Source organism: Hemitrygon akajei, chromosome 30 (genome assembly GCF_048418815.1).
Source record: "Hemitrygon akajei chromosome 30, sHemAka1.3, whole genome shotgun sequence".
Taxonomy (NCBI): Eukaryota; Metazoa; Chordata; class Chondrichthyes; order Myliobatiformes; family Dasyatidae; genus Hemitrygon; species Hemitrygon akajei.
In genome coordinates this window covers 30,900,654-30,914,129 of record NC_133153.1, presented here as the reverse complement: position 1 = coordinate 30,914,129, position 13,476 = coordinate 30,900,654, and the positions used below count along the sequence as shown (strand labels likewise).

Genomic DNA, 13,476 nt, shown 5'->3' with positions numbered 1-13,476 from the left:
CAGTCGATGTTTCAGGCCGAGACCCTTCTTCAGGACCAAAACTCAACTATCTATTCATTTGCATTGATGCTGCCTGACCTGCTGAGTTTCTCCAGCACTTTGTGTATGTTGCTTATCATATAACATATAACAATTACAGCACGGAAACAGGCCATCTCAGCCCTTCTAGTCCATGCCGAACGCTTACTCTCACCTAGTCCCACTGACCCACACTCAGCCCATAACCCTCCATTCCTTTCCTGTCCATATACCTATCCAATTTTACTTTAAATGACAATATCGAACCTGCCTCTACCACTTCTACTGGAAGCTCATTCCACACAGCTACCACTCTCTGAGTAAAGAAACCCTTAAACTTTTGCCCCCTAACTCTCAACTCATGTCCTCTTGTTTGAATCTCCCCTACTCCCAATGGAAAAAACCTATCCACATCAACTCTATCTATCCCCCTCATAATTTTAAATACCTCTATCAAGTCCCCCCTCAACCTTCTATGCTCCAAAGAATAAAGGCCTAACTTGTTCAACCTTTCCCTGTAACTTAGGTGCTGAAACCCAGGTAGCATTCTAGTAAATCTTCTCTGTACTCTCTCTATTTTGTTGAGATCTTTCCTATAATTTGGTGACCAGAACAGTACACAATACTCCAAATTCGGCCTTACCAATGCCTTGTACAATGCCTTAGTATAAGAAAGTGGAAGGAAGGAAGGAGAATTACAAGCTGGCAGGTGATGGTTAAGACCAGGTGAGGGGGGGATGATGTAAGAAGCTGGAAAGTGATAGGTGAAAGAGGTAAAGGACTGAAAGGAAGGAATCTGATAGGAGAGGACAGTGAACCATGGGAGAAAGGGAAGGAGGAGGGGTGCAAGAGGGACATGATGGGCAGATGAGGAGAAGAGAAGGGGAAGATCAGTGGATGTCTTTCTCCAGTGTCCTTCCGAACATTTACCCTTCGTGCAAATATCACTGGAGTAAATCGTCCGATCATTATTGCAGTGTATAAGATATGTGTGGAAATTTCTTGTCACGTGTTCCATCGGCATCACTGACATCAGTTCATTGATGAAGGAGTTGGAAGAAGCTATTCAAGGGCACCTATTACATTTTGTTGTTGTGTCTTCATGAAACATCCGGTCTCTTGTCCCAATTTGCCATATCTAAACATCTATTCTGGCTTCTTGTGACATTGCCAATTATGTTCTTGCAGGTCAAGACCCAGGACCACCTCCAGAAGAAGAAGAGGAGATGAAGGTCGCTACAAATACAGCCCTCCTAAATAATCTACAACAGTCTGTCAGTCTGCTTCCAAAAAGGAGACAGCACCTACCAGGCCATCCTGGGTTAGTTGGCTGATCTAAAAAATCTATTTATGTTGAATGCCTTCATAAGATTAATAAACTACAAAGAGTCAGAGAGTCATAGAGCACTATAGTGCAGACTTGGGCCCCTCAGCCCAACTAGTCTGTGTCAAACTATTATTCTGCCTAATCCATTGACCTGCCCACAGACCATAGACCTCCCATCCACGTGCCTATCCAAACTTTTCTTGCAATCAAACCAGCATCCACCACTTCTGCTGAAAGCTTGTTCCACACTCAAACCACACTTTGAGTGAAGAATTTCCCCCTCAGGTTACCCTTAGACAGACAGACAGACATAATTTATTGATCCCGAGGGAAATTGGGAACCAAGAGTAGTGAAGAAATATAGCAATATAAAACCATAAATAATTAAATAATAATAAGTTAGTCATGCCAAGTGGAAATAAGTCCAGGACCAGCCTATTGACTCAGGGTGTCTGACGCTCCGAGGGAGGAGTTGTAAAGTTTGATGGCCACAGGTAGGAATGACTTCCTATGACACTCAGTGTTACATCTCGGTGGAATGAGTCTCTGGCTGAATGTACTCCTGTGCCTAACCAGTACATTATGGAGTGGATGGGAGACATTGTCCAAGATGGCATGCAACTATTAAATATTTCATCTTTTACCCTTGACCTATAACCCTCAATTCTAGACTCATCCAACCTCAGCGGAAGACGTGTGCTTGCTTTTCCCTATATACCCCCCATAAGTTTATATACCTCTATCAAATCTTGGCTCTTTCTCCTTCACTCCAGGGAATAAAATCCAAACCTATTCAACCTTTCCCTATAACTCCAGTGCTCAAGCCACGGCATCTTCCTTGTAATTCTCTGTACAAAGAGCAGGGAGATCATCAGCTATAACTACTGTCCTGAAAACTTCAATCAGATCCAGAGAACACCTCACAGCTTTGTGAAATTCTGGAGATCATCCAGTATATTCTTCTTAAAACGTGCTGTCGTGAATAGTATTCTGTGCCTGAACTCTGATTTGACCAGGGCTTTGTATAGCTGGCTTGCTTCTATTTCACTGTACTCAAATCTATCAGAGATAAAGGCCAATGTTCTTTAGGAAGGAGGTACAGAAGCCTGAAGGCACACAGTCAACAATTCAGGAACAGCTTCTTCCCCTCTGCCATCCGATTTCTGAATGGATATTGAACTTATGAACACTACCTCACTACTTTTCATTTCTACTTTTTGCACTAATTTAACAATTTTATTTATATATTTACTGGAATTCAGTTTTTTTTCTCTCTTATTATCATATACTGCAGTGCATTGCTGCCACAAAGTTAACAAATTTCATGACCTGTGCCGGTGATATTAAACCTGATTCTGATTCTGATTCAATATTCCATTGGCCTTTCTGATTCTTATTTTCTATTCATCTCCAGATCTTCATTTCTTGTAGATTTTATCTTAAAATATTGTGTTAGTTTCTGGTCACCTCATTATAGGATGGATGTGGAACAGAGGTTCCCAATCTCTATTTATGCCCTGGACCAATACCTTTAAGCAAGGGGTGGGTGGACTCCACTTTGGGAATCTCTGAAGCTTCAGAGGGTGCAGAGGAGGTTTACCAGGATGTTTCCTGAATTGGAGAACTCGTCTTATGAGGAAAGGTTGAGTGGGCTAGGCTTTTAATGAGAGGTGATTTGATAGAGATGTATAACATTATGAGAGACATAGATAGAGCGGGCAGCCAGCACCTTTTTCCCAAGGCAGCAAAGCCAATACCAGAGGATATTTGTTTGAGATGAATGGAGGAAAATTTAGGGCAGATTTCAGAGATAGGATTTTTCCACAGATAGTGACAAATGCCTGGAACGCCCTGCCAGAGGTAGTGGTAGAGACAGATGTAATAGGGATGTTTAAGAGACTCTTAGATAGGTACATGGAAGTAATAAATAAGTGGAAAGAGGGGTTAGATTGATTGTGCTTCTGTAGGTCAGCACAACATCATGGGCCAAAGGGGTTGTACGGTGCTGTACTGTTATACACTCAGTGCCACTTTATTTGGTACACCTGTATACTTGTTCATTAAGCAAACATCTAATCAGCCATCATGTGGCAGCAACTCAGTGCAGAAAAGCATACAAACCTGGTCGAGAGGTTCAGTTGTTGTTCAGACCAAACATTAGAATGGGCAAGAAATGTGATCTAAATGTCTTTGACCGTGGAGTGCTTGTTGGTGTCAGATGGGGTGGCTTGAGTATCTCAGAAACTGCTGATCTCCTGGGATTTTTGCACAGAGAGTGGTGTGAAAATCAAAATAAAGATCAAGTGAATGGCAGCTCTGTGGACGAAAATGCCCTGTTAATGAGAGCGGCCAGAGGAGAATGGCTAGATTAGTTCAAGTTGACAGGACGGTGACAGTAACTCAAATAACCACGCTTTACATCAGTGCAGTGCAGAAGAGGATCTCTGAACGCACAATACATTGAACCTTGAAGTGGATGGGTTACAGCTGCAGAAGATCACGAACGTATACTCAGTGGCCATTTTGTTAGGTGTCTAATAAAATGGTCACTGAATGGATGTTCTATATCTATTTGCCATGGTTCAGCCCCTTCATATCTGTTATTGATACCTCTTTGAGTTTAAAGCTTTCATCTAACCCATCATAATTGGGTTTGTGAGGTCCAAACCTTTACAGGATTCCTGTTCCTGTGCAGGAACTGATGTCTGCTGGAAGTACGTGTCTCTAGAAATCAGGTGTAGCTAAAGTCCTACATAGCTCCACCATTGGTTGTCGTCTGAAGCAGACCAGTACACAGAAGGGTGAAATACTCAGTGCCTAGGAGAATGGTGAAGAGGGCAGTGTGGCGGCAAAACGGTTAGTGTAGTGTTTTACAGTAGCAGCAACTCGGGTTCAATTCCCTTTGCTGTCTGTAAAGGAGTTTGAACGATTTCCGCCATGACCATGTGGGTTTCCTCCAGCTGTCCCAATTTCCTCCCACATTCCAAAGACGTATGGTTAGGGTTAGTAAGCTGTGGACATGCTATGTTGACACCAAAATCATTGGGGCACTTGCATGTTGCCCCTAGCACAACCTCAAACTGTATTTGTAGTATGCAAACCAACACATTTCACTCTGTGTTTTGGTGTAAATGTGATAAATAAAGCTAATCTTTAAAATCCTCATCTCTAAGGTTACAGCTGTGCATAAGGGACTGTTAGACTATTTAACTTTAATGTCCCGATGAAGGGTCTCAGCCTGGAGCAGTCTCCGTAGAGGCTGCCTGTCCTGGTGCACTCCTCCAGCACTTTGTGTGTGTGCGTGTGTTGCTCAAGTTTTCCTTCATCTTCAGGATCACTTGTGTTACTGTTTAAAAATATTGATTTGGGCTCCATTAATCCAAAGTGTGAAGTCAGCAATGGTTAAGCTTAAATGAAGTGGATTAATAAATTGCTTACAGAGACCTGTAACACTTCTAACACCATTTTCTTGCTCTGGTCGCAGATGGTATCGGAAGATGTGCCTTAAGTGGAATGACGCACAGTGGTTGCCAGGACCCAGCCTCATAAGCCTGCAGATGAGGGTCACTCCAAAGCTGATGCGCTTGACTTGGGACGGCTTCCCACTGCACTATGCAGAAAAACACGGGTGGGGTTATCTGGTACCTGGAAGAAAGGACAACCTACCACCTTACTCAGAAGACACGAATGAATCTTCCTGTCCGTACCAGTAAGTACACTTTTACTTATGCATTCTTATCTGACAGGAGAAATATTAAATCATAAACACAAGAGGTTCTCCAGATCTAGAGCAACACACAAGTTGCTGGAGGAACTCGACAGGTCAGGCAGTATCCATGGAGGGGGAATAAACCGTCATGATTTGGGCCAAAGCCATCCATCAGGGTCACCTATTGCATCTGGTGCTCTGGTGCGGTCTCCTCTACATCAGTGAGACCCAACGTAGATTGGGGCATCACTTCGTTGAGCACTTTTGCTCCACCTGCCACAAAAGGTGGGATTTTGCATTTCACTGAACCCTCTGCAATTTTTTCTGAAGTGTGCAGTGGGTTGTCAACTCAGCCAGCTCCATCACGGGCACTAGCCTCTCCACTATCGAGAACGTCTTCAAAAGGCGATGCCTTTAAAATGCAGCATCCATCATTAAGATCCCCTACCACCCAGGATGTGCCCTCTTCTCGTTACTACCATCAGAGGGCAGGTACAGGAGCTTGAAACACACACTCAACATTTCAGGAACAGCTTCTTCCCCTCTGCCATCAGATTTCTGAACAGACAATGAACCTGTGAACACCACCTCACTATTTTAACTCCCTCTTTTGCACTACTTATTTTTATTAATATACACAGTGGATTCCTGTTAATTTGGGCTCATTGGAACCAGTACAGTTTGACCCAATTAAGCGGCTGCCCCAATTAGCCAAAGTTTCATGGAAATAGTTTAAAAAGATATAAAAAAGACCAGATCATTTAACTGAGTAACAAATTATGTATGTAAGTGAAATACAGAATACATTAGAAATACCAATATTACTATAGTACTATAAAACAGTGTACTAGTTCCTAATACATTGGTTCCTTGGTTCTTTAAGGTTGTTACTGCCGGGGATGGCAATGGTGATGTGCTCCTACTACATATTGGATGCTCCTAAAGGCATGCGACTCTGACAGTCAAGTCTAGCCCCTGGCCTTCATATGTGACTTAGCTACCAGCTCTAAGCCTGGTAGAGCTGTTTCTATTGACAGGAGAAGGGGCAAAGGCAGGTTACTAGCACCTTAAAACTAGTCACTTTGGGCAGATGGGGCTCGTTGGCCATTGTTGGCAGCTCGTATAGGAGAAGGAACACTTTGATGTCAAAGCTCTGCTGCCTTGCAGCTATACACACTCATGGGGAAGGCTTTGGGAGTGAATCCCAAGGAAAAATCTGGAGCTGGAGTCTCTAAGGCAGTCCTACGTTGAGTTCAACATTGTCTGGCAACTCCTGAAACGCCGCTGATGCCAAACTGTATTGGCCTCTGATGGATTCATCAGCTGGGTGGAGAGGTGGAGCCAGCTTCACGGGCAACAGCTTGCTCTCCTTATTGCACTGTCCTGTCTTGCATACTGGTTTGTGTATCCCGTAGACAGCTGGGACATAACATCCATGGTCGACCCCAACCAGTGGAGGGCCTCAGTTAGTTCCTAATAGTTATCGACGGATGAATTCATCCACTGTCTGTTGCCATGTCCTTTTGATTGTGCTTTAACATTACTCAAGCATGTGCAGCTGACACCATTCCAAAACTGTTCACTCTAAGCACGGTGTAGTGCCTTTAACAGCCACACAAGTGCACGCAACTGTTGCTGCATAGAAACCTTTTGACAGCAGTCTCCTGTCCCAATTAAGCAGCATGGTGTTCCAAATTATCAAAGGGAATCCTGGGTATCTTCTTCATTAGTTTTTGTTCTTAAAGAGTTGTCCCAAATAAGCGATTGGCCCTATTAACTGGAATCCACTGTATTTCGTATTGTAATTTATAGATTATGTCTTGCACTGAACTGCTGCCACAAAACCACCAACTTTACACCATATGTCAGCGATAATCCTGATTCTAATTCAATTGGCTTCACATTCCCTTTCCAACATGTTAGTTCATGGACTCCTCTACTGTCACGATGAGGCCACGCTCAGGTTGGAAGGGCAGCACCTCATATTCTTACTTCATCCTCTCCGTCCCCCTCCCACCGACCTTCTTCCTTGCCTGGTCTCACCTATCGATGGTCAGCTTGTACTCCTCCCCTCTCCCCCAACCACTTATTCTGGCTCCTCCCCACTTCTTTCTCAGTCCTAATGAAAGGTCTCAGCCCAAGTCGTCAACACTTTATTCCTCTCCATAGATGCTGCCTGACTGCATTTTGTGTGTGTTGCTCTTTTAAACTAGATATTTTTGGGTTCCATTTGCAGAGATTGTGTGTGCATTTACTGCATTATTGTGGTGACCCAATAGTATTACCAGTGTGATTTTAGCCATCAAGGAAGAAAAACACACACTCAGGATGGTCAGAGTCCAAACCAGCCTATTCTAATCTCTATTACGTGCAAAGCCACTGCTCTAAAGGTTTGAGCGAGGAAAAACCAAAGTGTATCTGGGCTATTCCTCCCAATGGCCGTACTAACTCCAGCTAGCACTCATTGCAATTTACCTAAAGAGAAAATTTCTCAATGACTGAAATTGTTTGAAAGCTGTAACTTGGATTAGCTGCCTTCCAAATACTCACTTTTTCACCAATACACCTGACTGTGCCTGTCTTGGCTGGAGTTCTGGGTTCAGTCCTGACCTCTGGTGCCGTCTGTGTGGAGTTTGCATGCAGGTGAGTGGTAGGTTCTGGGAGGAGAGCTGGTGGGAGTTGAAGAGAATGTGAGGAGAATAAAAAATACTGGGATGAATGTCGGATTAGTGTAAAATGGCTGGTGCTTGGTTGACTAAATGGCCAATTTCTAAGCTATTTAACTCCATGAATTTGTAGTTACAATATTTGTAAATTTACAGTACTGTGCAAAAGTCATAGGCACATATATATAGATGGGATGCCTAAAGCTTTTGTACACTGCTGTAGTAATTTTATGTATTGCACTGTACTGTTGCAAAAACCCCCCACAAATTTCATGATGTGAATGATGGTAAACCCGATTCTGATATGAGTCTCTATTGTGGACTGAAAGTGGGGAGGGGGAATTGTGGTTGGGAAAGGGGGAGGGAGCGGGAAGCACCAGAGAGACATTCAATAAAGATCAATAGACCAATTGTTTGGAATCAAATGACCTTGCCTGGTGTCTCAGGGCTGGGTGTGTCTGCACCCATGCTACCAAATCACCCCTGGCGCTTCTTGTACTGCAACCCCCCCCCCCCCCCCCCCACCCTTCTCACACCCCTCCTGTGGCACTCCACCGTCACTATTTCCAACAGTATTGCTGCCACCAGATTTACAAACTCACTCTCTGCTCCTTGTTGACAAATACAGTACCATGCAAACGTCTTAGGCACTCTAGCGATAGATAGCTAGGGTGTATATATTTATCTAAGACTTTTGCACCGTACTGTGTCTCTTTTTATATCCATCCTATAAACTTACCCATATTTCTCTGCATAGTTGTAGGATCTGAGCCAAGACTTCAATCTCATGACAATTAATAATTTGGTACGCTTTCCAGAAATTAACAGATTTACTTCATATATTCAGCCATGACAAGATATTTTTTGATCGTAATTTTTTTTGCCTTTTGTTTGTTAGAGCTGTTGAGAAGTTGTACAGAGAATACAGCAAGAAGAAAGAGGAAGGAGCTACAGAAGCCCTGGAGACTTCACTCAGTGATGAGTTCATGTTGATAGAAGACTCTATTTGGGAAAGGGTAAGAATGACCAAGGACCAGCTGGTGATGTTCCAAGTTGAGAATGTGTAATTTGAAAGGGAAATTGCTAGTTGTGGTGTTCTTTGCACCTGCTGTTCTTCTTCCTGGTGAAAGATGAGGCCCCCTTGATGTAATCTTAGAACAATTTTAAATTACCTTTTGCAGATGGTGTGTATTGCAGTATGGTTCCTTAGCCACGGGGGGAGTGAATGTTTAAGGGAGTGAGTGAGCTGCATTGTTGTTGTTGGTATCAAGCATCTGGCTGGAGTTTTACTCATTTGATACTCATGGGGCATTTCAAATAGCCGACATTGTTTGTAGGTAATGGGAAAGCCCAGGGAAGCTGAAATGTGAGTCAAAAAATTGCTACAAGATACTGTAAGACCATAATACCTGGGAGCAGTATTAAACCATTCCATCAGGGCTGATGTATTATCCCCCCCAACCCCACTCTCTTGCCTTCTCCCCGTAACCTTTGACACTCTTACTAATTAAAAACCTGTCAACCTCTGCTTTAAATATTCCCAATAACTTGGCTTCCACAGCTGTCTGTGGCAATGAATTCCACAGGTCCACCACCCTCAGGCTAAGGAAATGCCTCCTCTTTTCTGTTCTAAAGGGACGTCCTTCTATTCTCGGCTGGTGCCTTCTGGTCCTAGATTTGTCCACTCTCGGAAACATCTTCTCCACATCTGCTCTATATAGGCCTTTCAGTATTCAATAGATTTCAATGAGATCCCCCGCCCCCTCATTTTTCTAAACTCCAGCAAGTACAGGCCAAGAGTCTCAAAATCCTCCTCATACTTTAACCCTTTCATTCCTGAGATCGTTCCTCTGGAATCCTCTCCAATGCCAACACATCCTTTCTTAGATGAGGGGCCCAGCATGTTGGACATTCTGCAACAAATGGCCCAACAGCTAGTTGAAGAAATAAACTTTAAGGGGCTAAAGGCCAGGGCTAGGGTATTCTAAAATATGTCTGTGGTGAAATGATTAAAAGAGAGATGCACAACAGGCCAGAATTGGAGAAGTACAAATCTGAGAGAGTTACATGGTTATGGAGAGGCAAGGGCATAGGTGGTTAAGAAAGTAAACGTTTTAAAATGGAGGAACTACTAGAGCAGGAGACGGTGAACGAAGGGGTGAAAGGGATTCAGATCCGATTGCCTCTGTACTCCAAAAGGACAACAACACCATCAGGTACACAAATTTTGAGGGCTATAGATAGGGTAAGTGCAAGCAAGCTTTTTTTCCATTGAGGTCAGGTGAGACTATAGAACTAGAAGTCTGTGGTTAACGGTGAAAGGTGAAATGTTTAAGAGGATCGTGAAGGGGAATGTCTTTGCTCAGAGGGTGGTGCAAGTGTGAAACAAGCTGCCAGCGGAAGTGGTGGATGCGGGTTTGATAGCAACATTTAAGCGAAGTTTGGATAAGTAGATGGGAGGGGTATGGAGGTCAATGGGACTAGGGGGAATAACAGTTCAGCACCATTATGGGCCAAAGGGCCTGTTTCTATGACTCTGTGTGACCTTGCACTTGAAGAATGACAACTTAGGCCAGGTTCTAAAGGGAGAAGTATCCCTTAGTGGCGGGCAATTCCCTACGAGGAAGCAGAAGTTGCCTCTGAGATCGCTGCAGGCTGCAGCTTCCAAGGGATTGTTGTTGACGAGTCTATCTGTTGCCACCAGGTGGAGGAGCTGAGCTGCTTGGAGACGGATCACGAAGCCGACGGCCATGGCTCTGGTAGAGAGAGCGAGAAGAAGAATTTTAAGCAGGTGAAGCCCAGAAACTGTTTCTGTCTTCAAGTTTAAAAAAAAATATTTATATATGCTTACCCCTTGATCTCTTATTCTGAGAGGTGTTTAGAAAGGGTAAAAAAAAGTCTGTAGGCTGCCATTGCCTGATGCAGAGGTTCCAAACAAAAAGCTGTATCTGTTCTCCTGGCTGAAAGTAGGATTCCTTCTCTTGGATATTACAAGTGGATATTGCGAGACTATTATTCAGCCCTCGTTCTACTCTGGTGTTTGTCTATCTGTTCACCTCTCATCTTTACCTCCTTTTGATTTGCAGTAAACTTTAGGTGTTGTCACACTGTTTATATTAAGATATCTCCCCTGCAGACTTATAACACTGCCTGCCACTGTTTACAAGTCACATGATGTTCAGGTTCTCTTTCTGCACTGTAAGTTGTTAAAGTTGGGGTCATGATTGCGTAGTGATTAGTGCGACACTATTACAGCTCGGGACATTGGAGTTCAGAGTTCGGTTCCGGCGTCATCTCTAAGGAGTTTGTACGTCCTCCCTGTGGAATGTATGAGTTTTCCCTGGTCCTCCGGTTTTCTCCTACGGTACATTGATTGGCCATTGTAAATTGTCCTATGATCTGGCTAGGGTTAAACTGGGGAGGTTGCTGGGTGATGCCGCTCAAAGGGCTGGAAAGGCTTATTCTGCGCTGTATCTCATCCATGCTGGATGCTATTTGCTTTCTTTTCAGAATCAGAATGAAAATCCACAACCAATTCTTGAGGATAGCAGCCCTTTGTATCACCATGGCAACGGCCCTTACCCAGAGGTCAATGTTCCTGGATGCTGGTTCTTCAAACTTCCGCACAAGGTTTGTTATTTCTTTTTCCCAGACTGTCTGTCATCTTGCCTTGTCCAAGTCACTATGCCAACAGATTCTTGTCACGATCCCATGTGTGAAGGCACCCCCCTAATACCAAATGCAATGGCCCATTCATCATCATTGAAGGAACAAGTGAGAAATGTGGAAACCCCAGCAGTGTTTGGTGTTTGCCGTGGCAAAACATCCTGAGGCAGCTCAGAGGCTAAACAAACAATGGAGTGAAGGTAATGATCGCTGGGAATACCCTGCAGGTCAGGCTGCATCTGTGTCGGGAGAAACAAAACTGGCATTTCATCGCAATGGCCTTATATTGGTGGACGAGTGGGGTTGAAGGAGGAAGGAGGTTGTGGGGATTCTGTAGAGGAGGAGGCAGAGGGTAACACAAACACCGCTGATAGGTCTAAAGTGGGGTTGCTGGGACGCAGTCAGAAGAGGGAGGTGAGCTTAAGACTATCTGTAGATCATCACAAAGCCCGCCTGTGCCTACCTCCAGAATGCCACCCATCTCTGCCCTTACCTCAGCTTATCTCCTGCTCAAACTGCAATCTATCCAATGTAGAACATTACAGCACAGTACAGGCCCTTTTGTCGACGATGTGCCAACCTTTTAACCTGCTCAAGCTCAAGATTTATTCTCCCCCACTCCGCTCTCCACTTTCTGCAGGGATCACTCCCTCCAAAGTTCCCTCATCCGTTCATTCCTCCCCACCAATCTCCCTCCTGGCACTTATCTCTTCAAGTCTCAGAAGTGCTACAGCTGCCCTCATCTCTATTCAAGACTCCAAACAGCCCTTCCAGGTAAGGCAACACTTCACCTGCGAATATTTTTGGGACATCTACTGTATCCAGTGCTCCCAGTGCAGCCTCCTCTTCTTTGGTGAGACCCCTCTTCCTTGAGTCCATCACCTCTTACTGAGTTCTAGGCCACCAACAGCAGCTCGCCAGAGTCCTTTGTCCTGGGCTGACTGTTGTTCGGCCTTGTGGCTTCTGCTTTCACTACATGACTTCATATCTTCAAGGTGGAGATCCTTCCTCATCCAGGGATGAGGTCTTTGGAGCATCTGTTTGCATTTCTGTAGCTCTGGGCTTTTACAAGATGGGGTTGCTAGCTTCATGGCAACCCTTCTCCTTTCGCAGCCGGGCTTTGGGACCATCCATGGCAGAGTTCCAACCTGGGGGAACTGCTTTATGGGCACCTTCGCTCCATCCACAGAAAGCAGGATTTCCCAGTGCCCAACCATTTAAATTCCCATTCCGTTACATGTTAGTCCATGGCCTCTTGCCACAATGAGGCCACTCTCCGTTTGGAGGAGTAACACCAAACATTCCATCTAAGTAGTCAAGAACAATACTGTAAAGAGCAGTAAACAGTAAAAAAACTAAATCCAACCAATATTTGGTATGACCACCCTTTGCCTTTAAAATTGCATCACTTTTCTTGGGTACGTTGTTGCGCATTTTTATAGGATACTCAGCTAGTAGGTTGTTCCAAGCCTCTTGGAGAATTTGCGCAGTTCTTCTGCAGTCTTTGGCTGTCTCTCTTGCTTCTGTCCCTCCAGGTAATCCCAGCCAGCCTCAGTTCTATAAGAAGATCGACTGGTAGGTTGTTCAAGCATCTTGGAGAACTTGCCACAGTTCTTCTGCTGACTTTGGCTGTCTCGTCTGCTTCTGTCTCTCCAGGTAATCCCAGATAGCCTCAGTGATGTTGAGGTCAGGGCTCTATGGAGGCCTGCCCTGTGTTGCAGGACTCCTTGTTCTTCATTTTGCTGAAGGTAGTTCTTTGTGATCTTTGCCATATGTTTGATGTCATTGCACTGCTGCAGAATGAAGATGGGACTGATCAGACACCTCCCTGATGGTATTGCTCGATGGATGACAATCTGCTTGTACTTCTCTGCATTGTGGATTTCATTAATTCTGACCGCAACACTAATGCAGCCCCAAACCTGCAGGGAACCTCAACCTTGCTTCATTGCTGGCTGCAGACACTCACCCATATAGTGCTCTTTAGCTCTTCTAAAGACTATCTGCCTCCTGTTTGAGCATAACATTTCAAATTTTGACTCATCAGTCCTCAGCGCTTGCTGCTGTTGTTCAGCAATCCAGTCGTCGTG

General features: G+C 44.4%; 1 protein-coding gene across 2 annotated transcripts in view; it reads left to right on the top strand.

Annotated features, from left to right (window-relative positions):
* polg (polymerase (DNA directed), gamma) overlaps nt 1-13,476 on the top strand; it is a 65,908-nt gene that overhangs the window by 23,230 nt on the left and 29,202 nt on the right. For both annotated transcript variants that reach the window (XM_073033242.1, XM_073033241.1), the window contains 5 exons: nt 1,207-1,339; nt 4,830-5,054; nt 8,619-8,736; nt 10,425-10,511; nt 11,231-11,350. In XM_073033242.1, the coding sequence (XP_072889343.1) occupies nt 1,207-1,339; nt 4,830-5,054; nt 8,619-8,736; nt 10,425-10,511; nt 11,231-11,350 (683 nt within the window). The remainder of the gene's footprint in view (nt 1-1,206; nt 1,340-4,829; nt 5,055-8,618; nt 8,737-10,424; nt 10,512-11,230; nt 11,351-13,476) is intronic.